General features: G+C 45.3%; 1 protein-coding gene across 3 annotated transcripts in view; it reads left to right on the forward strand.

Moving 5' to 3' along the window:
- The window catches only part of WWP2 (WW domain containing E3 ubiquitin protein ligase 2), a 153,729-nt gene that overhangs the window by 111,905 nt on the left and 19,224 nt on the right, over window positions 1–22,600 (forward strand). For all 3 annotated transcript variants that reach the window (XM_066242088.1, XM_066242089.1, XM_066242090.1), the window contains exons 9-10: window positions 11,910–11,999; window positions 20,537–20,711. In XM_066242088.1, coding sequence (XP_066098185.1) covers window positions 11,910–11,999; window positions 20,537–20,711 — 265 coding nt within the window. The remainder of the gene's footprint in view (window positions 1–11,909; window positions 12,000–20,536; window positions 20,712–22,600) is intronic.

Genomic DNA, 22,600 nt, shown 5'->3' on the forward strand with positions numbered 1-22,600 from the left:
AGCAACTTTTAACAAGTGTGAAACAAGAATTCTTTTTTTTTTCTTTCTTTTTATTATTCTTTTTAGAAGCTGGAAACGGGGAGAGACAGTCAGACAGACTCCCACATGCGCCCGGGATCCACCCAGCACGCCCACCAGGGGCGAAGCTCTGCCCACCAGAGGGGATGCTCTGCCCCTCCGGTGCGTCACTCTGCCTCGACCAGAGCCACTCTAGCGCCTGGGGCAGAGGCCAAGGAGCCATCCCCAGCGCCCGGGCCATCCTTGCTCCAATGGAGCCTTGGCTGCGGGAGGGGAAGAGAGAGACAGAGAGGAAGGAGGGGGTGGGGGGTGGAGAAGCAAATGGGTGCTTCTCCTATGTGCCCTGGCAGGGAATCGAACCCGGTCCCCCGCACGCCAGGCCGACGCTCTACCGCTGAGCCAACCAGCCAGGGCTAAAATATTTTTGGAACTTGCACACGATTTGGGCTTCCATACTGCCCCATGTAATCCATATGCGGCTGGCATATTTAATAAATCTCCTCTTTTAATAAAACTCTTCAAAATTCATCTGGACTTGGTGTCTCTACGTAAACCCACAGAAGTGAGGTACAGTGCCTTTCAGCATCTGGGGATGCTGCTATTTAGTCAGGGCCACTGACCGCTTTTCACTTAGATTGTCAATAATAAAAAAGACAACAGCCAACACCACAATAGCCGTCCAGTATAAATAAATCAAGATTATACCTATTTTTTTTTATCAGATTGGCAAAAAATATATTTTTTGGTGTGCCGAAGAATTTTAGTAATTAGTTTATGTGTGCCATGAGATGAAACACATTGAAAATCACAGTGTTAAGGGTTACATTCTCAATCCCTAATAAGGCCTAGCAAGCCCTGCATGGTAGGCACCTACCCCTCGAGTCTCCCATGGAAGGCATTGCTTTGCTCTCTAAGCTCCAGCCATAATAACTTATTTCAGCTTGACAAATGTACCACTCTTTCTCAGTATTTGGAATCTTCTGCCATGCTGTTTGCTGTTTCTGAAACTTCTGCACTATCTTTTTCCTACCCTGTCTTAGCACCATTTTCAGAACCATCACCGCTCCGGGAATTCTTTCCTGATCCCCAGCAGACAAGGTCACAGCCCTGAGGACTGTCATCTGCTCATGTGTAATGGCTTGTTCCGCATCTCTCTGCCTTGCTGGGCTGTCGACGCCAAGATGGCAGGGAGCCTGGTACAAAATAGGCCCCCAGGTCATATTTGTAATAAATCTGAATGCCATCTTTTTTTTTCTTTTCCAACTGTATGAATGTTTTCTGCTATTTTCGTACCTCAAATAAAGAGCAACTACGACAGGAGTATTGCATTTTCTTCCCAAGAGCAAGGGCTGAAGGCATCATTCACTGGGTTGACTGGCTTTGGGTTTAGATACAGGTCTCTGCCAGGGTCGGGATGTTCTCTGTGCTCACTAGGGGTCCTCACACACTGGGAGACACTGTCTCCCCTTTGCTAAGGCATCCCTGAGTCGTGCTTTTTCCAGGCATCCAGCTGACTTTGACCCGTTCCAACCTTATCCTCTCGACTCCTCCAGTCTCCTTTACTGAGCCATCGATCAGGGTTCACTTGGGGATCCCAAGGGCTTATTTTTCCAGTTGCTGCGTGGCCTTTCTGAAACTTGCAGCAGAAGAGACTGGTCATAAAGAGGTCACATGCGTCTGTAGGTTTTAAGGATGGAAGGCTACCAAAAGCTGTGCTGCGTAAGTCCCAATAGAACACTCCTAGTCCCTTTCCCCCGTCTCCAAACCCTCTGAGTTCTGTACTTTTAAATTTAAGTAGCGTGAAAGAAGCCAACTGGCAGGGTGTCTTCGTTTTCAGCTTGCAAACGTCCATTAATGGAGGGTGTGCCAGGAAGGCTCGGGAGACATGGTGAGATAGTGGTCCAGGCAGCAGGCAGTGGGGAGCGAGGCCACTTTGATCAGTTGGCCCTGCATCTGGTTTTTATCAGCACTGAGCCCACTTTGGGGACTGCATGCTCATTAACAGACCCTGTGTACATGGCTTAGATAAACTCCAAGCGCGTCCCAGGCCCTGCAGCTCACTCAGTGCCTTGCACACAGAGGCGCATTATTTCAGCCTGGCAGCCCGCACTCCGCTGTGGTTTCTTATATAAGGGAGGCCGTTGTGTTTGGACCGTGGACTTAGCTCAGCACTGCCATTTCACACCATCTCTTTTGCCCTGCAGTCATTGGCTGCCTGGGTGTTTCCTGCCTCCAGGAGAATTAATTGAGAAGGGGTGTTCTCTAGATCAGTGGTCCCCAACCCCCGGGCCACAGACCAGTACCAGTCAGTGGGCCATTTGGTATCGGTCTGCAGAGAAAGAATAAATAACTTACATTATTTTCGTTTTATTTATATTTAAGTCTGAATGATATTTTATTTTTTAAAAATGACCAGATTCCTTCTGTTACATCCGTCTAAGCTGGTCTCGGTCACATGATACATTTATCCGTCCCACCCTAAAGGCCAGTCCGTGAAAATATTTTCTGACATTAAACCGGTCCGTGGCCCAAAAAAGGTTGGGGCCACTGCTCTAGATCATAGATGCTCCATCTCCCCCACCTCCACGCCAGATTATGGAGATCCAGAGGCCTTTCTCCAAGGAGTCCTTGAGACACTATCAAGGGTGTAAGAGCGCTTTGGTGTGTCATCTATAGGCTTTAAGAGACACTGGAATTTGGAGCTTCTCTGCTGAGTTATAAACTAGCCGCTGCCATTGATTTTCATTCCAAACTCAGTTGTAGCACTAGCCAGAGATCCTTACCCAAGGAGTTTTAAAATGGTGCTTTCAAACTATCTGTGAAGAACCAGTCATTTCTTTTGTTTGTTTTAGTTTCCCCCCCAATCTGTTACAAATCTTTACTTTTGTTCTCTATTCAGTGAGACAAATTTACTGATCATATATTTTGATGTGACCATGTCAAATTGGTTTGAAGTTTCTAAATGCTTCAAAACCTCTACTTTTCTGGTGACTGTGTGGGGCCATGGACCACACTTTGAGTAGTACCATTTAAAAGGATTATACCGATATTGGGAGGATCCGTGCCTTTTTGCTGCATATAGTTCTGTTTTTTTACTTATGTGCTTAGGTAATGTCAAATATACATGTTTCATTATCTCAGAGCAAAACCTTATTTCCAAAGATTCTGCAATTGTTAGGGCTGCCCCATGAGATGGTCTCACCCTACTATATGTATGTATTCATGTGTAATAGTGAAGTTTCTTTCCTGTTACACTTTCTCGCCCTGGCCGGATAGCTCGGTTGGTTAGAGCCAGTTCAGTCCCTGGTCAGAGCACATACAGGAACAGATGTTCCTGTCTCTCTCTTGCTCTCTCCCTTCCTTTCTCTAAAATCAATAAAACAAACATTAAAAAAAAACTTTCTCGAGAATGTGTCAGGAACAGGGATTTTGTGTCCATCTTTGTATCCCTAACCCTTGGCATGGTGCTTGGCTTCTAGACGAAGGAGTGGGAAGTGTTTCTTGAGGACATGATTTCATTTTCAGTAGCCCTTAAAATTTTTTTTGGAGGGGAAAGAAATAGAAGAAGAAAGAATAAAGGAGAACAACAACAAATAAGCACCCAGATTTAACCATTGGTGCTTTTTATACCTTGTGTATGTGTATGTTTTTGCCTGACCATTAGTAATAGCTACCATGTGTTAAATATTTCTGGGGTGTCAGGGAGTGCTAAGTTTCGTACATGGATTATTTCATGCAGTTTTCACAGCATTTTGGGTGGTGGCCACTTTTATCCTTATTTTGCAAATGAGGAAACTGTAAGCCATTTGCCCGAGACCACACATACATACATACACACATTTTCACATATCTACCAAAATTTAATAATCTAATGTATGTGCTTTCAAATTATATTTGTTTATTGTAAAATATTTTATGCATGCTGGTAATAATGGATGGCACTGTAGATGTAATAAAAAACAGTATATTTATGTAATTTAAAAATAATCATGTTATTTTTTATTTGCTTTTTCAACCCAATATATTGTAAACATCTGAACAAATCAATATTATCTATAATGTTATTTTAAATGACTGAATACCCATTATAGGAATAACCTCAGTTATTTTACTAATCCTTCATTTGGGGACATTTAGGTTGTTTCCAGTTTTTCTGAAACATTCTGCAACATACTGTGACAGATAACTAAAGCTTTGACACAAAGCTACAGCTTTGAGTCCTAATTATTTCCTTAGGATGTGTCCTAGAAGCAGAGTTGCTGAGTTAAAGGGTATTCATGTAGGAAAAACTTTTGACCACATTGTCAGTTGTCCTGGGGAAAGAGTATACCATTTTTGCTCCCATCAAAAAAAAATTTTTTAAGTGAGAGAAAGAGGGGAAGGAAGAGAGATGAGAAATATAGCATCACTTTAGTTGTTCATTGATTGCTTCTCATATGTGCCTTCACCTGGGGGCTCAAGCTGAGCCAGTGACCTCTTGCTCAAGCCAACGAACTTGGGCTCAAGCCAGCGGTCTTTGGGCTCAAGCCAGCGACCATAGGTTCATTTCAATTGTCCCATGCTCAAGCTGGTGATGCTGTACTCAAGGTGCACTCAAGCCGGTGACCTCAAGGTTTTGAACTAGGTCCTCAGCGTCCCAGGTCAATGCTCTATATACACTGTGCCAGTCAGGCCTCCCACCAAGCTTGAGTGCGGGGTTACTGGCTTGAGCATGGGATCATAGACATGACCATATGGTCTCTGGCTTGAGCCCAAAGTTCACTGGCTTGAATCCCAAGGTTGCTGGCTTGAGCAAGGAAGGGGTTACTTGTTCTGCTGTAGTCCCCCTGTCAAGGCACATATGAGAAAGCAATCAATGAACAAGTAAGGTGCCGCAACAAAGAATTGATGCTTCTCTCTCTTCCTGTCTGTCTGTCTGTACCTGTCTGTCTCTCTCTGTCTCTCTCGGGGAAAACAATTTAAGAGTGACTATTTCTGGCCCTGGCTGGTTGGCTCAGTGGTAGAGTGTTGGCCGGGTGGGTGAAAGTCCCAGGTTCTACTCCTGGTCAGGGCACACAGGAGAAGCACCCATCTGCTTCTCTTCCCTTCTCTTTCCCCTCCTCTCTTTCTCTTCCGTACTGTAGCCATGGCTTGATAGGTTCTAGCACATTAGCCCCAGGTGCTGAGGATGGCTTTGTGAAATGTCTGCCTCAGGCACTAAAAATAACTCAGTTGCGAGCATGGCCCTAGAGGGGCAAAGCATCAGCCTCAGATGGGGGTTGCCAGGTAGATACTGGTTGGGACACATGCGAGAATCTGTCTCTCTATCTCCCCTCCTCTCACTTGGAAAAGAAGGGAAAAAAGGAGTAACTATTTCCCTGTATTGTTAAATTTATCTGCAAAATCCTATATATGCAAAATGTAAAAAAACCTTTTTTTATACATACTATCTCCAGGAATTGTCTTACTTCTCTGTGAAAGCATATCTTTTAATGTTGCCAACTTCCACTGAAGACCTTGGAGAGTTTTCCAAGGCAAAGAAAATGGGATGGTTGAAGAAGATGAAAAAGACCCAATTCAGAACCCTTGGTAGCTACTACTGTGCCATCCTGTGCTTAAAGGGCATAAAGTGCTGGTTGTTCATAGTTTGAAAAAAAAGGTTAGTGTGCTAAGACTTAAAGGAAAGCTCAGTATTTCAAGAAAGGTTCTTGGGGGAAAGAAAGAGTTTAACACATTTCCTACTCAGTTTGCAGAGGACCTACTGAAGCCATGAAAACAGTGCAGGAGGTGTGTTCCATTGCACACAGATTTCCGACTCATAAGCTGTCTGAAAATGTCCTTACAGAGCAGATAAATCTTATGGTTCACCCAGGAAGTGTCCAGAGCTTGGGGAATAGGATTTGGTTCAAAGTAATTTATTATAGGGGCATAAAGTAAGAAAATATGAATTCCTTTTAGTTTTTGCCTGTGGGGAATTAAACTTCTACATAGGCAGTTTAAGAATACTTGAGTACTTGCAGTGTGTTTTTCTGAAGTTGGTTTTTGTCTAAGTAGGCAGCAAGGCATCTTTGTTTTTGGAGGGGGAGCGTATATAGAGGCTTTGGCATGACTTTGTTTTCTAATGGAGAGAATTTTTTTTTAAATGAGGGTTAGGTTACTAATGCCCAGTGAGCAAGTTAAAAAATAATGTAAGTTAATAATGCTCTCATGAAGATAGATTTTTTTTCAAATTATAAGAGAAGGTTTATTTGGAAAGTTACAGAAGTAGTAGAAGGACCCTTGGAGCGTGGGAGAGAGAAAGGCAAAGATAAGGCTCTGAGGGGAGAAGACAGGGAAGGGAATGGTGTGGGAGTGCTCCCTGGAGGGAGAGCACCCTGAAGGTAGAATTTTTGATGTGTAAATTTGTAAGGGTCATTTAGAGAGCATGTCTAATATTAGCCTGCACTCCTCACCCAGCTTTATGATCCTTTCCCAACTTAATCCTACACTTGGTAAAACTGATTCTGTTCAAACACAGGGATTCTTTTTTTTTTTTTTTTTCATTTTTCCGAAGCTGGAAATGGGGAGGCAGTCAGACAGACTCCCGCATGCGCCCTACCAGGATCCACCCGGCATGCCCACCAGGGGACGATGCTCTGCCCATCTGGGCGTTGCTCTGTTGCGACCAGAGCCATTCCAGCTCCTGAGGCAGAGGCCACAGAGCCATCCCCAGCGCCTGGGCCATCTTTGCTCCAATGGAGCCTTGACTGCGGGAGGGGAAGAGAGAAACAGAGAGGAAGGAGAGGGGGAGGGGTGGAGAAGCAGATGGGCGCTTCTCCTGTGTGCCCTGGCTGGGAATCGAACCTGGACTCCTGCACGCCAGGCCGACACTCTACCGCTGAGCCAACCGGCCAGGGCCAAACACAAGGATTCTTATGAAGTATGTTGATTAGGATCATTGACTACAAACTGTAATGGCAGGTCATTGAGAATTAATTTCTTGAAGACATTTTAGGAGACATTCCTCAAGGGAATGTGGTTCAGGTGACCAGATAGTTCCCTTTCAGGATAACTTAGGACAGAAATGGTATCTAAGATTAATTGAATTTGGAGACCACTTTTAAGTACTTTGAGATACAAAGACCCTGTGCAGTCTGTGGTCCAACTGAATGTTGCTCATTGAAGGCCAAGGAGCAATGTGTTGGGAAGGGACCTGAATCAAGCTTGATGCTTTGAACACTGTTTCTGAGAGCATCAAAGAAAGCTATTCTGTGAGGGAGGCTCTGACTCATTTGACCAGGATGCAGTATGGAGACCTATGGGTAGTTTGATTGAAAAGTCTTTTAATCTCAGCAGGAAGAAGATGCTTATAAGGGACAGAAACATAACCCCTGACAGGGACGTGCCAATGAAAAGTCGCTGTCAGTATCACTTTACTGGCACGGAGAGACCAAACCAAGACAGTCGGAAGGCTTGATCTATGTGGGTCAGCAGTTACTGAGGAGAAATGAGAATCGGGAGTCTTGTTTGATTGACGATAGAATTGACCAACTGTGCCGCATGAATGAGGGGAAGAGATTTGTATGAATTCTGAGGAGCCGTGCAGGTAAGGGAGGAGTTGAGAGTTCTCTAAGAAAAGCAGTTAGGCCAGGTCATGGATCAGGGAGGACACACATGGTCATTTAATCCAAGCAGGAGTCCAATTTTAAAAGGAAAAAATGTAGATATCAAAAAGGTAATGGAAGAAAGGTTTTATTTCTCTGGGAACTATTTTTTTGTAGCTAAGCCAATTGAGAGGGTTCATAGAAGGACATTGAGATTTGCCAGACAATAAAAGTCCCTGAAAGAGAGACTTTCATTTCTAGGTTCAGCTGGGATCAAAGATGGGACAGTGCGATCTCATCTAGGTTTGGAAAGAGCCGCTGTAACTCAGGAATCTAAGCGAAGGGGACTTCACACCGATTTCCTTTCTGGCACTACGTGGGACACCACTGTGTCAATTACGGGCATTTACTGCATGTGATTTCAAGCATTATGCCATCTTCAAATTAAAATATTAATTAGCCAGAGTATAACAAAACCAAAGTTTTCTCCTCGCCTCAAATGAACTATGAAAGAAGTCAAAAGTAGAGCCTACTTATCAGATGGCAGATGTAACAAAAGAATTGTTGGAAAAAATAAAAAGTCTTTTAGTGCCTTTTATCTCTCATTGCTGCAATAAATATTTTGTCTCTACAAAAGGGGTAGCCCCATCCACATATTATGGTCATGTTTCCAAGTAGTGACCACAAAATGAGCGACGAACTTGTTGGTGCTTTTGTGCACAGATTTGCCAAATCAGGGAAGGAGACAGCTAACGTCGTAGGGAAACCTGAGGAGTTCTCGGCCCTGTAAGTCCGTTAGAAGCAAACGTTATGAAAGAGTGTTTCCTGCCATTACCTCAAGGAGCTGCCATATTTCAGTATTTGTTCTTAGGCCAAGCATCTTTCTCAAGACTTTCGTCATTTCCAAATTCAGATAAATAAAGAGGGTATCAGATTTGCTCTTCAATGGCCAAGCAGGCAGAAGGAGTTTGGAGGCTGGTGTGAAGCCACGGTGTGTTATTAGCCTGCCCCTCCTGCCCGGCAGTCCCTTGCAGATCCCCACAGATGGGACCCAGCCTCTAGAGCTGGCCGTGTTTGTTACTCTTTTGTCTCTAATTACAAGGGCCATTCGTAGGGAGAACTTCACCCAGTGTGCACCTCCCCCCAGCCCCCGCTCGCTTCTGCCAGAGGATTCTGTCCATTTAATAAAACACTGAATGAAGTGCGAGAATCTTCCTTTTGCATGGGAGGCACCAAGGCACCTAGGTGAAGACACAAGTATCCATTTCAACCAGAACCTTGAGCAAGAATCCCTGGGGGGGGGGGCATGCCTAGGGAAAAAATGCTCTCAAGTGTAATTGTGGATATCTTCAACCCAGTAGCTGATCCCTTCTGAGGGGTGGGAGTGTGGAACCCCCAGGCTAATGCTGCCAGTGGTTCAGAATGTACCGCCTCTTCTGGTAAATCCTATCTGAGCAGAGGGTCGATGAAAACAGCCTGGAGATGCACACAGTGGACCCGTTACAATCCCTCCCCAGTCGTCCTAATTCTGCAGGGCTCCCACCTGGGCTGCAGTGCGAGGGAAAGCCGCTCACTTGGAGGTGGGGGAGCTCCTGGCACCTGTCTGCTGGGGAGTAGGTTTCCCCTAAGTTTCAGTTGACCTTCCTTTTCCTCCTTTCTGCCTCTCAGCGGATGCTACTCATGGGCTAGACGTAGCTGAGTTTGAATGTCATGTAAGAGTTACTTTGCTTTTCTGTCCCAGCTTCCTCACTGGTGATGGCATGTCCCCCCTTACGGGACAGAGGCAAAGACTTCATGAGGTGAAACGTGAGCCCCTGGCTTACTGGAGACGTGCGGTGAAGAGTGTGCCCCTCTTCCCTTCATTGCCTTAAAAACCTCTAATAGGCCCTGGCCGGTTGGCTCAGTGGTAGAGCGTCGGCCTGGTGTGCAGGAGTCCCGGGTTCGATTCCTGGCCAGGGCACACAGGAGAAGCGACCATCTGCTTCTCCACCCCTCCCCCTCTCCTTCCTCTCTGTCTCTCTCTTCCCCTCCCGCAGCCAAGGCTCCATTGGAGCAAAGTTGGCCCGGGTGCTGAGGATGGCTCTGTGGCCTCTGCCTCAGGCTCTAGAATGGATCTGGTTGCAACAGAGTGATGCTCAGATGGGCAGAGCATCGCCCCCTGGTGGGCGTGCTGGGTGGATCCCGGTCGGGCGCATGTGGGAGTCTGTCTGACTGCCTCCCCATTTCTAACTTCAGAAAAATACAGAAAAAAAAAACCCCAAAAAACAAAAAACAAAAAAAACCCTCTTCTATATCTGTACCTGAACCAGTCATGGAGGGGCTGGTCAGTGCAGTCCCCCCGGTTTAAATGAAAAAATGGTACTGAATGAAGATCATGTCTAGCAGAGTAGACACACCAGGCTTCATAATAGGAGTTAGGACACTTAATTCAGTGTACAGTCAGCTCTGCCATAGCGTATATGTTTCTAAACATCACCGTGCTGTGCAAAATCACACAAAAACCCACAGGGATTTCTTATGGAGAAATGGGTTAGGGACATAATGCTCAAAAAGTTGTCAGAGACATACCCACAAAATAGGAACCAAAAATGATGGTAGCACAGTTGTATGCATGTTAAATGGATAAGATGCATAATACTACAATAAATGTGGTATGTTTCCATGAGAAGACCTGAAACTTGCATGTGGAAGCAGGCGTCGGGAGGGTTGGAGATTGTGAGTGTTGTCCGGAAGGTGTGCAAGGAGCGTTATCTGAAGTTAGATGGGAGTTGTAATGCCAGGTGGGTGTGGCATATGAGGTAACTGGTAGATGTTTTGTATTCCTACACAACCGGGTTCAGCTGGGTGCATCTTCTGTGTCCATCTAGTGTTTCTCAAAGGCAAAATCAGGCATAAGCAAGCACAAAACTCTATGCTCAAATTGTTCCCTCATGTATCAATCACTTTGGAACAGATCTGCATTTGCAAAAAAGAGTTTCAGCAAACTGACTGTACCAGCTTCCCAGGAAAGGTCACCTAACCTAGAGAGAGGTAAATAAAATCAATGTAAACACAAAAACTAATGGGACCATTACCATATTCTATTGAGTGATAGATAATAATACCATAAATAAAAATTTTTGCATTCTTTATCAGTTACTATATTCAGGGTACGTGGAGTTATCATCAGACTGTTGAGTATGGGAATAATTGGGAGCTCTGCCCATCTGATGGGTGGTTCTTGGCTGTATTTTGTAGTTATTTTGCTTGTGGATTATCTCTTCAGATCATCTGCTACTTTGTCATTCCTCTATTAGCAGATAAGCTACCTCAGTGCCATGATCTCATATTAACTGACACACAGACTTATGGGTAGAGCAGCCAATAAATAACAGTATGCTGTGTTTCTTTGAGTCATCTGGTTTTGTTTTAAAGAGTCTTTGTAAATGAATCCTGTATTTTACAAAGAAATGTGATTATGAATATATGTTTTGCTAAGAGAACATTGCTAATCATATAAATTGTGACTTTAAGAGGTAGTGTAGGCTAAAAAGGCTATGGAATCATCCATAGATAAACTTTAGGAGAGATCTGTGAGCCCCAGAAATTGTATACAAATTTTTGTTGGTGAGTGCATTTTGGAAGGAAAGTATCCTTAGTTTCCATCACATTCCTAAATGAATCTTTGATCTTTCTCCCCCTCCTCCTCCCTCTCCTCTTCCTCCTGTCTTCTCTTCCCTCTCCTTCACCTCTCCCCCTCCTCTTTATCCTCTCCCCCTCCTCTTTATCCTCTCCCCTCCTCTTTATCCTCTCCCCTCTTTTCCCCCTCCCCTTCCTTTCTCCCTCCCCCTTCCCCTCCTTTCTTCCTCCCCCTTCTCTCCCTCTCCCGCTTTCCTCCCTCTTCCCCTCCCACAACCAGTGACTCAGTTGGTTCAAGCATGGCCCCAGGCACTGAGGATAGCTCAGTTGGTCAGAGCATCAACCCCAGGCAGGGGTTGCTGGGTGGATCCAGTGGGGGTGCATGTGGGAGTTTGTCTATCTCCCCTCCTCTCACTTAAAAAAAAAAAGAAAAAAATTCATGGAATGTAGATTCTTATGGGTTATTTAGGGGAATTTAGAGTGATTGATGGCTACACTAGTACTGTGAGTCCATAAAGGGAAGCTATTACAGTTTTCTCAGAAAGCATGAGGGGTCCACTACCCGTGACAGCATGGAGATAGTTTGACCACTGGGTTGGTTGATCTTTGATGTTTCCTCTCAAATTAATCACATCGGTGGTGAAGGCCCTTTAGACAAGGGTTTATGCCTTTCAACTGTGTATCTCATGCTTCCTTGACTTTATTTTCCAGATGGGAACAGCGAGAGTTGCCCAATGGCCGTGTCTATTATGTTGACCACAATACCAAGACCACCACCTGGGAACGGCCTCTTCCTCCAGGGTAAGGCATGGACGGACAAACCCTGAGACTCTAGAACTGGCACCAAGAGTCTCCAGTGGTTCCTTTACTACTAACTGCTGTAGCCTCCTCTTTATTTGTCCTCCCTCTCTTCTCCTTTCTCTTTCTTTTATTCCCCTCCTCCCTTGGTCTTCCCCTCTACATTCTTTCCCCTCTCTTCCTATTTTCCCTTCTTCCCTCATGCACTGTATTGACCATGACTGATGGGCATGGGTGTATGAAGTGGTATTCAGAGCTACTGTGGCCGTTGCATCCTGGAGGAAGGAGGGCTGGGGAGGCGTCCTGGGCCATTGCTGTCTCAGTGCCCTCAGTCATTTCACCTGCAGAGATATCCTATTAGGGCCAGGTCATCAGTCTCTTTCTGCAGAGGCAGCAACAGGGACAATTTATCTTGGGCCTGTTGATTGCTTTTCCTATTCACTTACCTTAATTCTGAGGTTATTTCTTAAGACATACTAGGATTTTTTGAGCATCTCTGTGGGAAAGTTGGGCATGATAAGGCCTAGATAGAGCGGTGCATTTCTAGAGCCCTTCGCCCAGCCAGCCCCTGCAGACAGTGTGCTGCTCATTCAGCTCAGCGCTGTGAGAACGCAGCTTCAGTTCTCCAAACGAGAGGATGAATGAGGCTTCCAAGGGAGAGAGGGCAATCCAAGTTTAAGGAGAGGAGAAGAGGTTTGGTTCCCTCTCTGCCACAGACAGAAAGTTCTTTAGACCTTATCTCCTGATCCTGAGAGCTTTCAAAGGGAATGTATTCTGGTCTCGGGAAAGAATCACCTCCCAGTGAAGCAGCCAGGGAGGCTCCTGCCTACAAGGCGAACACTCCTCTCTCCTCAGCTGCGGGCAGAGGATGCCAGAAGTAGGGAGAGCCCCGTCTTGCTTGACTTCAGCTGTCAGGCGTGTGCCAGCTCAGGACCACCAGGCCCGCTGGTCCGACCACTTTTCGTGGGCAGCTGGGCTGCTCTTAGTTTGTTTTCTAGTAGAAAGCTTGTGTTTTACTTTTTTCCTTACCCTCCTGGAAATGAAAGTCTAATCTGTCATCATTAGTCTTCACTGCTTTCTACTTTGACTTTAAGTCCAGTGAAGTTAACAAAGTTAGGTATTGACTTCTTTGGGAAAAAATTAAACATTTTATTATGGAAATTATCATATTATTTTGGAAAATTTCAAATATGCACAAAGCAGAGAGAATCCCTACATATTCAACACTGAGCTTTAATAATTACCAACTTCATATCATATCCAGTCCTGCTTTGTCCATATCAGGTTGGCACCCTGTGGCCCTGTGGACAGGACCCAGCCCTCCCGTTTGTCTTTACAAACCAAGTTCTCCCGGACTTATCTGTTTGCTTGTTGCCCATGGCCGCTCCTGTGCTCAGTGGAGAGCCAGGTAACTGTGGTGGAGGCTGTAGAGCCCGCGAGGCCACACCTACAGGAGTGGGTAAAAGCAGGTTTACAGTTGTAATACAAATGAATGATACAATAATTAATAAGTAACAAGACAAGAATAAACCCCATGTTCCCATACTCACAACTCAAAATCTACTTTTGCCCCACCCTGTATTTACTTTGTGGCCCTTACAGAAAATAGTGGCCACCTCCTGATCTTACCACCCTTTCCCCAGCCCCTTTCGGAATTATTTTAAAGAAAGTCCGAGAATCATATCATTTCATCCATATTTTGTATATATTTCTAAAAAAGTTCTCTTATTTAAAATAAAATCACTGAATTGCTAACAGTACTTGCTTGCTGCCATCCAATGCCCAGTCAGTAGTCAGATTTCTCAATTGTGTCGCAAATTAATCATTGGCCTTTAACAGGATGTGCTGCACCTTATACTCCAAGGCAGATTTAACGGTGGGTGCACCGGGCGTGCGTCCTGGGCCCTGACTTCTGAAGGGCCCTGCAAAACCCCAACTTTATACTTTTTTCTAATGTAAGGGGCCCGATTTTTTCTTCTGCACCTGGGGCCTCAACCAACCTTAATTCGCCTCTGCCTGTACTCTGTGTATTTAACGGCACATCTGTAAAAGCAGCGGTAACTCTGTAAGTGTGCTGGATGCAGCCTCTTAACCTCTCTGGTCTGTCAGTTATGTAGGCCTTGACCTGGTAAACTTATGGATGGAGTCTAAGTGAAGATATTTTCTCTGTTTTAAGGATTGAGGTGGGACACTAGATCCATCTATCTTATTTTCAGGATAATTAAAAAAAAAAGATAGCTTTAATTTCTTATTGGGAGATGGCACAGCTCTATACCCCACACAGCCTATTAGTTCTTCCTGAGTTTGAGGCCCAGACCTTTGGGTCCCTGGCACGCACTTCCGCTATGTAACAGGGAACCCAGAGAGAACAGAATGCATAAGCTCTCCTTTCTAGTTATTGGGAGAAGTCCCCCCCACCCCGGAAGTATGACTATGGTGAGTGCAATCTCAAAACTACAGGTTATTTCAGCAGACCTAGTCACTGAGGAGTGAGACTGAGCCAAAGGATTCCCTTTACCATGGCCATCCTCTTCTTTCAGAATCATGGGACACTTGTATGATGATGATGAGCTATTCTATCCAGGAGCAAAAAGTATTGGACCTGGTTATTAAGGATGAATGTGATAATTTGCTCTACAGTCACTCTTAGGCAGTGCTCAGACCAGAGGTGAGGAGGGAGAGTGGTCATCACAGAGCATGGGGTGGGGAGGCCTCACACAGAGAGATGGGTCAGACTCAGTCTTGCAAGAAGAGCTGGAGGTGGACTTAAATGAGAAGAGGCAGGTGGTCCAGATTGGGGGAACAGTGTGAATGTAAAGGTCTGGTTAAGGAATGGTGCATGGAGCAGTCTTGCTGGAGTGGAAGGTTTGTGTAAAACACAGATCCTCAGAGCGTGTTCAGCAAGGCTCGTGAGTTTGATGGCTATGCCCCCTGGAACCAATGGGTGGGAAAGGGGTAACTGGGCCTCCAACCACTGCTTTGTGATTGCGATTCTGCATAAGGTTTCTTCAGAAATCAAGGGTGACATGCTGCTGCTTAGAAGTTTGAAAGTCACCAGTGGGGACTTCTACTTAAACATGGGGGTTGAACATGTGTTTATTTCTATTCCTTCCTGAAAACTCACTAAAATGGCAATAAAGATATAAAAAAGATATAAACCATCAATGATAAAGGAATGGAAGAGGAGAAACAGCATATGGGAGATGTTAATCAAAGTTTAGTTGCTGATAGATAAATGGCAGAGCTGAGAAAGCTGAAACCCAAGCCTACAGTGTGGGGTGTCTAGCAGGAGGCCAGTCGATTTGCACTGTGGAGCCCTGGAAAGCCTCAGCTATGGGAGACACGTGGGTGTGGGTGTGGGTGTGGGTGTGGGTGTGGGTGTGGGTGTGTGTATGTAATGAGACTAGAAACTTGAGCTGCAGTTTTAAAATTTGTTCAAGAAAGTGTTAGATTCCAAGGTATCATCTATCACCCCCATCCCTCTGCCACACGAGCACGTGCACATACATACACACGTGCACACACGCTCACACACACAGCCTGTGACTGCTGCTGGCCTGAGACGCAGAGCCGAACCTGCCTCGGCACAGCCATAGGTGAAGGCAGGTGGGCTCAGAAAAAGGGATTAAGTAGGGATGCTGTTCCCAGGCTGAAAATGGGAGGGTTTTTTTTTGTTTTGTTTTTGTTTTTGTTTTTCCTGGGGAAAGGACCAGTGTAAAGGAAGAGAACTACGGATTGTGATATTTGGGGGTCTTCTAGTGAAACACTTAATGAAGCCACTGGTCACCCAGCCCCCACCTGGGCACACAGAACTTACAGCAGTGTTTAATGACTCACTTTCTTTCTTTTCTTTTCTTTTTAATTTTTATTATATTTTTAATTGATTTTAGAGAGGCAGAAACAGCAATCTGTTTCTCTATGTGCCCTGACATGGGATCAAACCAGCAACCTTTGCATATTGGGATGACGCTCTAACCAATTGAGCTGTCTGTCTGGCCAGGGCTAGTGGCTCTCTTTTAAATGTGAATGAACAGCCCTCTTCAGAGCAGGTCGTGAAGACCAGCAGACAGGGAAAAAGGGACTTGGTAAAAATGATGTAGGCAGCGAAAAAGAACTTTAAAAAGTGAAACCAAATTATAATTTATATCCTCAAAGATTTGGGAGGAAATATGACATCTGTGAAACAGGAACAAGAGACCATAAAACAAACCGTGTAGAAACAAAAAAGAAGACCTTTTAGAAAGTAATATATATGACAGCAGAAATTAGAAAGTTCAATCTAATTGAAAGATAAAGTTGGAGCTAAGAAAATTAGAAGTTGAGTCTATGAGAGTCAACATTTGAATAGTAGTACTAGCAAGAAAGAACAGGGAAACAGGCCCTGGCTGGTTGGCTCACTGGTAGAGCGTCGGCCTGGCGTGTGGGAGTCCCAGGTTCGATTCCCGGCCAGGGCACACAGGAGAAGCGCCCATCTGCTTCCTTCTCCACCCCTCCCCCTCTCCTTCCTCTCTGTCTCTCTCTTCCCCTCCCACAGCCAAAGCTTTATTGGAGCAAAGTTGGCCCGGGCGCTGAGGACGGCTCTGTGGCCTCTGCCTCAGGTGCTAGAATGGCTCTGGTTGCAACAGAGCTACACCCCAGATGGGCAGAGCATTGCCCCCTGGTGGGCGTGCGGGTGGATCCCGGTCAGGCGCATGTGGGAGTCTGACTGCCTCCTGGTTTCCAACTTCAGAAAAATAAAAAACAAACAAACAAAAACAAATTCTGGTGAAAAATTATTTTCTGTCTAAAAATCAAGTTTTAGCCATTTTTACACTCAAGTGTAAGTGTTGAAGTAAAGGCATCTTCAAAAAGGCAGAATTTTAAAAAATTAATTGGTGCTTCCTCTCCCAGAAGCTACTACGTGATTCATTCCACCAGAGAAGCAGGAACCAAGAAAGAAGTGACGAGATGCAGGCACAGGGCCTCAAGTCAGAGGCCAGAGAGGTTCCCAAGGAAGATGATGTAGGACAATAATGTAGAGCAGGCCTGGAGGACAACTATCCACATTGGGCGATGGGTTCTGGGAGAGACATGGCACAGAGTGAAGTGACACTGAGTGGCCACCTGCCCTGGCAGAATCTGGGGGCAAATTAGTGATTCAGTTTTGAAAACCAAGTGGCATGCAAGGCAGTTCTTACTGCCAGAGGGGGGAAAGTTGTATAATAAGGAAGTGTATTCATAGTATTCTACAGAGTCATAGTACAAACTCTGAATATTGATTTAATGATTTTCCATTTGGGAGGGTGAGGTAAGAGAGGGCTCTGTGTGTGTGTGTGTGTGGGGGGGGTTGAAATGCAATAATTAAATCCTCATCTTTATAGTGGAAAGTCCATAAGTAATATCTACATGGCAGATGTCCAGAAACCATGGAATGAGCTTGTTATTTAGAAATATGGATATTGCCTGACCAGTGGATAGAGCGTCAACCTGGGATGCTGAGGACCGAGGTTTGAAACCTCAAGGTCTCTGGCTTGAGCATGGGATCATAGATCTGATCCCCCAAAGGGCTTGAAGCCCAAGGTCTCTGGCTTGAGCAAGGGGTCACTGGCTCGGCTGGAGCCCCCTGGCCAAGGCATATATGAGGAGTCAATCAATGAACAACTAAAGTGCTGCATCGAGTTTATGCTTCTCATCTTCCTTCCTGTCTATCTGTCCCTGTCCCTCTTTCTCTCTTTCTCAAAAATAAAAGAAGGAAGGAAGGGAGGGAGGAAGGGAGGGAGGGAGGGAGGGAGGGAGGGAGGAAGGAAGGAAGGAAGGAAGGAAGGAAGGAAGGAAGGAAGGAAAGAAAACTATGAATATAAATGGAAGAAGAAGCAGAGTTGAAGGGAGTTGTTTCTGGGGTGCAGGAATCAGCCATGGGGAGTGGTGTGGTGGAAGACGCCTTTTTTTTTTTTTTTTGTATCTTCTATAGCATTTCTTAGGTTTTTAAACTATATATGTAGGATTTCTTTGATAAGAAAATTAAATAAAAATCACTAGTTGAAAGTATTTATGGTAAAGATGGGAAGGTTCCAGATTATTGTGAGCCTTGACTACTAACTAAAGGGTTTTGACACAAGGGTCGTGAGGAGTCAGCTGAGTTTTGAGCAGGAGCGTGACAGGGGGTTGGCCTGCTATGGTTACCCCGGTGGCAGTTGTTAGGCTGGATCGGAGGGGGAAGATTAGTTCAGGGATAGTTGGATATAGAAACGCAAGTCAAGGGTAGAGGGACAACAGAATAAGCAGCTCTTGGGGTGAGTGGTTCATTGACAGTCAGCAGGAAAGGCAGGGTCAGGAATGACGGCGAGGTTTTAGCCCGGGGAAGAAGACTGACCTAAAGGAGACTGGGAAAGACTTGCTTTCACCTCGCTCCTTTTTCTCCAGTTTGGGGAGAGAGCCGTGGCGTTCAGTTTGATCAAGAGTGGCAGCAGGCCGTGAAGGCATGGCAGTGTAGTGGGTGGAATCCAGACAGAATCTGGGAACTAGCCATGAGACTGGGAACTGCTTGAGGGGAAGCCATATGTAGGGAGGCTTTGTGTTTAAAAGAGTCATTGAAGAGGTGGGAAAATGTCATCCAGACCTCTAACACAGAAAATTGAGGAAGGTACCGAACTAGAGAGGGAGCATGGTAGTCAGTTGAGTGAGATGAGAATTCAGGGAAGTTGAAATGAGAAGGTAGTCGGGCACAAAGACATTCCAACAGTTTGGAATCACACAATACAAATCTATGATGGATTCTCTTTGCAGTGAGCTAATCCTGTTTTCTTCAGTGGTATCTCTTATCTTTAAAACCCCTTTCCTCTCCACCCCTCCTTCATACTTAGAATGGAAAATTTCAAGCATACACCAATTTTGAGAGAATAATACAATGAATCCCTTGTAACCCTCACCTGGTTTTAACAATTAGTATAACATTTTGTTTCATCTGACCTCCCAGGAGAGGGGCCAGTGAATTTTAAACAAATACCAGACATTATATTCTTTGATCCATGAATACATCACATGTCTTTAATGGATGAGGTGTTTTTTGTTTATTTTAAAAAAAGCAAACCAAAATACCATTATCCCACCCAACAAAGTTAGCCATATTTCCTTATTTCATGTCATACCTACTGTGTTTTCCCGAAAATAAGACAGTGTCTTATATTAATTTTTGCTCCTAAAGATGTGCTAGGTCTTATTTTTAGGGGATGTCTTATTTTTCCATGAACAAGAATTCACATTTATTGTTGAACAAAAAAATCGGCATTTATTAATATACTGTAGTCATGTCATCACAAACATCAGCATAACCAGCCAAACTCTGAATTGCATCAAGAATTTCTTGTGACTCTGTTTCTATGTACAACCATCTACCCTGTTTCCTTGAAAATAAGACAGTGTCTTATATTAATTTTTGCTCCTAAAGACATGCTAGGTCTTATTTTCAGGGGAGGCCTTATATTTCTAAGCTTGGAAAAAATTGCACTAGGTCTTATTTTCGGGGGATCTTATTTTCAGGGAAACGATAATTGTCTTAAAAAAGTGTTTTTAGCCTGACCAGGTGGTGGCGCAGTGGATACAGTGTCGGACTGGGATGTGGAAGGACCCAGGTTTGAGACCTCGAGGTCGCCAGCTTGAGCGCGGGCTCATCTGGTTTGAGCAAAAGCTAACCAACTTGGACCCAAGGTCGCTGGCTCCAGCAAGGGGTTACTCGGTCTGCTGTAGCCCTCCAGTCAAGGCACATATGAGAAAGCAATCAATGAACAACTAAGGTGTCACAACGAAAAACTAATGATTGATGCTTCTCATCTCTCTTCGTTCCTGTCTGTCTGTCCCTGTCTATCCTTCTCTCTGACTCTCTCTCTGTCTCTGTAAAAAAAAAAAAAAAGTGTTTTTAATACTTGATTTGTTTGAATCATACCCAAACTTAAGGTCATTGCTTTTGGATGATATGCCTTATAAGTCTCTCTTAACATATAAGTTCCCCTACCCTTTCTTATTTTTTTCCAGGCCATTTATTTGTTGAAGACCCTGGGCATTTGTCTTGTAGTGTTTCCCATATTCTGGATGTGGCTGATTGTGACCTTGTGGTGTTGTGTAACATGCTTTCGATATCATCAAGGAAGATAGACTATTTTTCCCACAATTCCTAGCAAAATTCTCGAGATTCACCGATTGACCAGCATTGCCCACTTCTGGTTTAGTCCGCTTTCCAACTCTTGGTCGGGAGTAGAGTCACCTTCCCTAGAACCATATAGATTGCTCAAATGGAAATTAGGAGCTAGTGGTAAGGAGGCATCGGTTGCTAAGGATGCAACCACACACGTCTGCTATAATCACCTAAGTCCCAGAAGCCTCCACGATCGGGGGCCTGATTGGCTGTGCTTTCCTGGAGCAGCCGGGCGCCTGTGCTACCACCACCCTTCACCCTCCTCTGGTCCTCCCTTGGTCCTTCCTTGTCAACCATCTTGAGATTTTGCTAGAATTTGAAGGTAGGGGTGAGGTGGTCACTATATTCACGCTGAGCTTAATGTTTCCAGCTGGGAGAAACGCACAGACCCCCGAGGCAGGTTTTACTACGTGGATCACAACACTCGGACCACCACGTGGCAGCGCCCCACCGCTGAGTACGTGCGGAACTACGAGCAGTGGCAGTCCCAGCGGAATCAGCTGCAGGGCGCCATGCAGCACTTCAGCCAAAGATTTCTCTACCAGGTGAGAGGGCAGAAGGTGCAGCTTTGCGTATTCTCTACTGACCCTTCCGGTGAGCAGGGAAAATGTCAGTGCTCTGAGGCTGGAGATTTTACTCACCATAGTGAAATTCCTCAGACTCCAGTGTTTCTAACATAGAAACTCAATGCCCAGCCTCTGTGTCTAAGGACTCAGTATGTCTGATACTGAATTCACCGTTTTTCTTCTAACACTGGATTTCTCTTCTCACTCTTCCATCCAAGTCCATTTACCCTGACTTGAAACCTGTCCTTCAGCTGTGACTTTTCCTATACCTCACCTTTTCAGATCAAAGCAACCACTCCAGTCCTTCTCTTTCTCTTGCTACTATGTTTCTTTTTTTTTTTTTTTTCATTTTTCTGAAGCTGGAAACAGGAAGAGACAGTCAGACTCCCGCATGCGCCCGACCGGGATCCACCCGGCACGCCCACCAGGGGTGGTGCTCTGCCCATCCTGGGCGTCACCATATTGCGACCAGAACCACTCTAGCGCCTGAGGCAGAGGCCACAGAGCCATGCCCAGCGCCCGGGCCATCTTTGCTCCCATGGAGCCTTGGCTGCGGGAGGGGAAGAGAGAGACAGAGAGGAAAGTGCGGCGGAGGGGTGGAGAAGCAAATGGGCGCTTCTCCTATGTGCCCTGGCCGGGAATCGAACCCGGGTCCTCCGCACGCTAGGCCGATGCTCTACCGCTGAGCCAACCGGCTAGGGCGCTACTATGTTTCTTTAGATCTTTATTATCTGTCAGATACTCAAGGATGGAGGGACCTTTAAAGTTCATCTTGATTAGGGGTTGGCAAACTATAGCCAGTGGGCCAAACTGGCCCACACCTGATTTTGTTCATCTTGATCAGGGTTGGCAAACTATTGCCAGTGGGCCAAACTGGCCCACACCTGATTTTGTTCATCTTGATCAGGGTTGGCAAACTATAGCCAGTGAGCCAAACTGGCCCACACCTGATTTTGTTCACCTTGATTAGGGGTTGGCAAACTATAGCTGGTGAGCCAAACTGGCCCACACCTGATTTTGTATAGTTTATTGACATACGCATGCCCTGTAGTTTAGGTATGGACTGTGGTTGCTTTCATGCTATAATAGCAGAATTAAGTAATCACAACAGGAACTATATAGCCCATAAAGCCTAAGATATTTACTGCCTGGCCCTTTACAGAGAAAGTTTATTGACCCCCTGTTCTAGATCAACCTGCTGCTCTCTGGGTCCTGGTTTTGCTCTGCCCCTCCCGACGGAGTGGTGAGGGCAGCTTCTGAATGGTTTCCTCCCTGGGTTCTCTCTCCTCCAGTCCATGCTGCCTGTTCCCACCATGGCAGTCTTCAGAGATCATTGTCATTTCATCACTTTATAAAAAAATCACTGTGAAGCAAGGGAGGTTGCTCAACATTTATTACTGTCATTTTTCATCCCTTACTCAAAAACTTTTGTGGTCATTACCTACAAAATAGCATTTAAATTTTCTACTCCAGAATTCAGAGTGCTGTGGTTTCAAATTAACTAACGGTCTCCCATCCTGTGAACCCTCTTAGCCCCACCTTCCTGAGGGTCCTTCCGTTAGAGTCTCCACCAGCACCTGGTGGCTGGGGAGCCCAGCCACACGGCCCCTTCGGCAGGAAGACGTGGGATTCCCCAGTTGGAACTCTGATTGCGTTTTCTCCAGACACCCTGAACATGAAGCTTGGGATCTGTGTGGAACCTGCACAGGATACGGTGGATTGAAGGCTGGACACTTTTTGAGCTGGTCCACAATACTTAGTTACCATGTTTAATCCATACTGTTCCTATTTGAAATGAATTTTAACCCCACAACCCATTTCTAAATCAGATACTACTGTAATATGATGTTCAGAAAAATCTTTAATTA

This window comes from Saccopteryx bilineata, chromosome 9 (genome assembly GCF_036850765.1).
Source record: "Saccopteryx bilineata isolate mSacBil1 chromosome 9, mSacBil1_pri_phased_curated, whole genome shotgun sequence".
NCBI classification, from domain to species: domain Eukaryota; kingdom Metazoa; phylum Chordata; class Mammalia; order Chiroptera; family Emballonuridae; genus Saccopteryx; species Saccopteryx bilineata.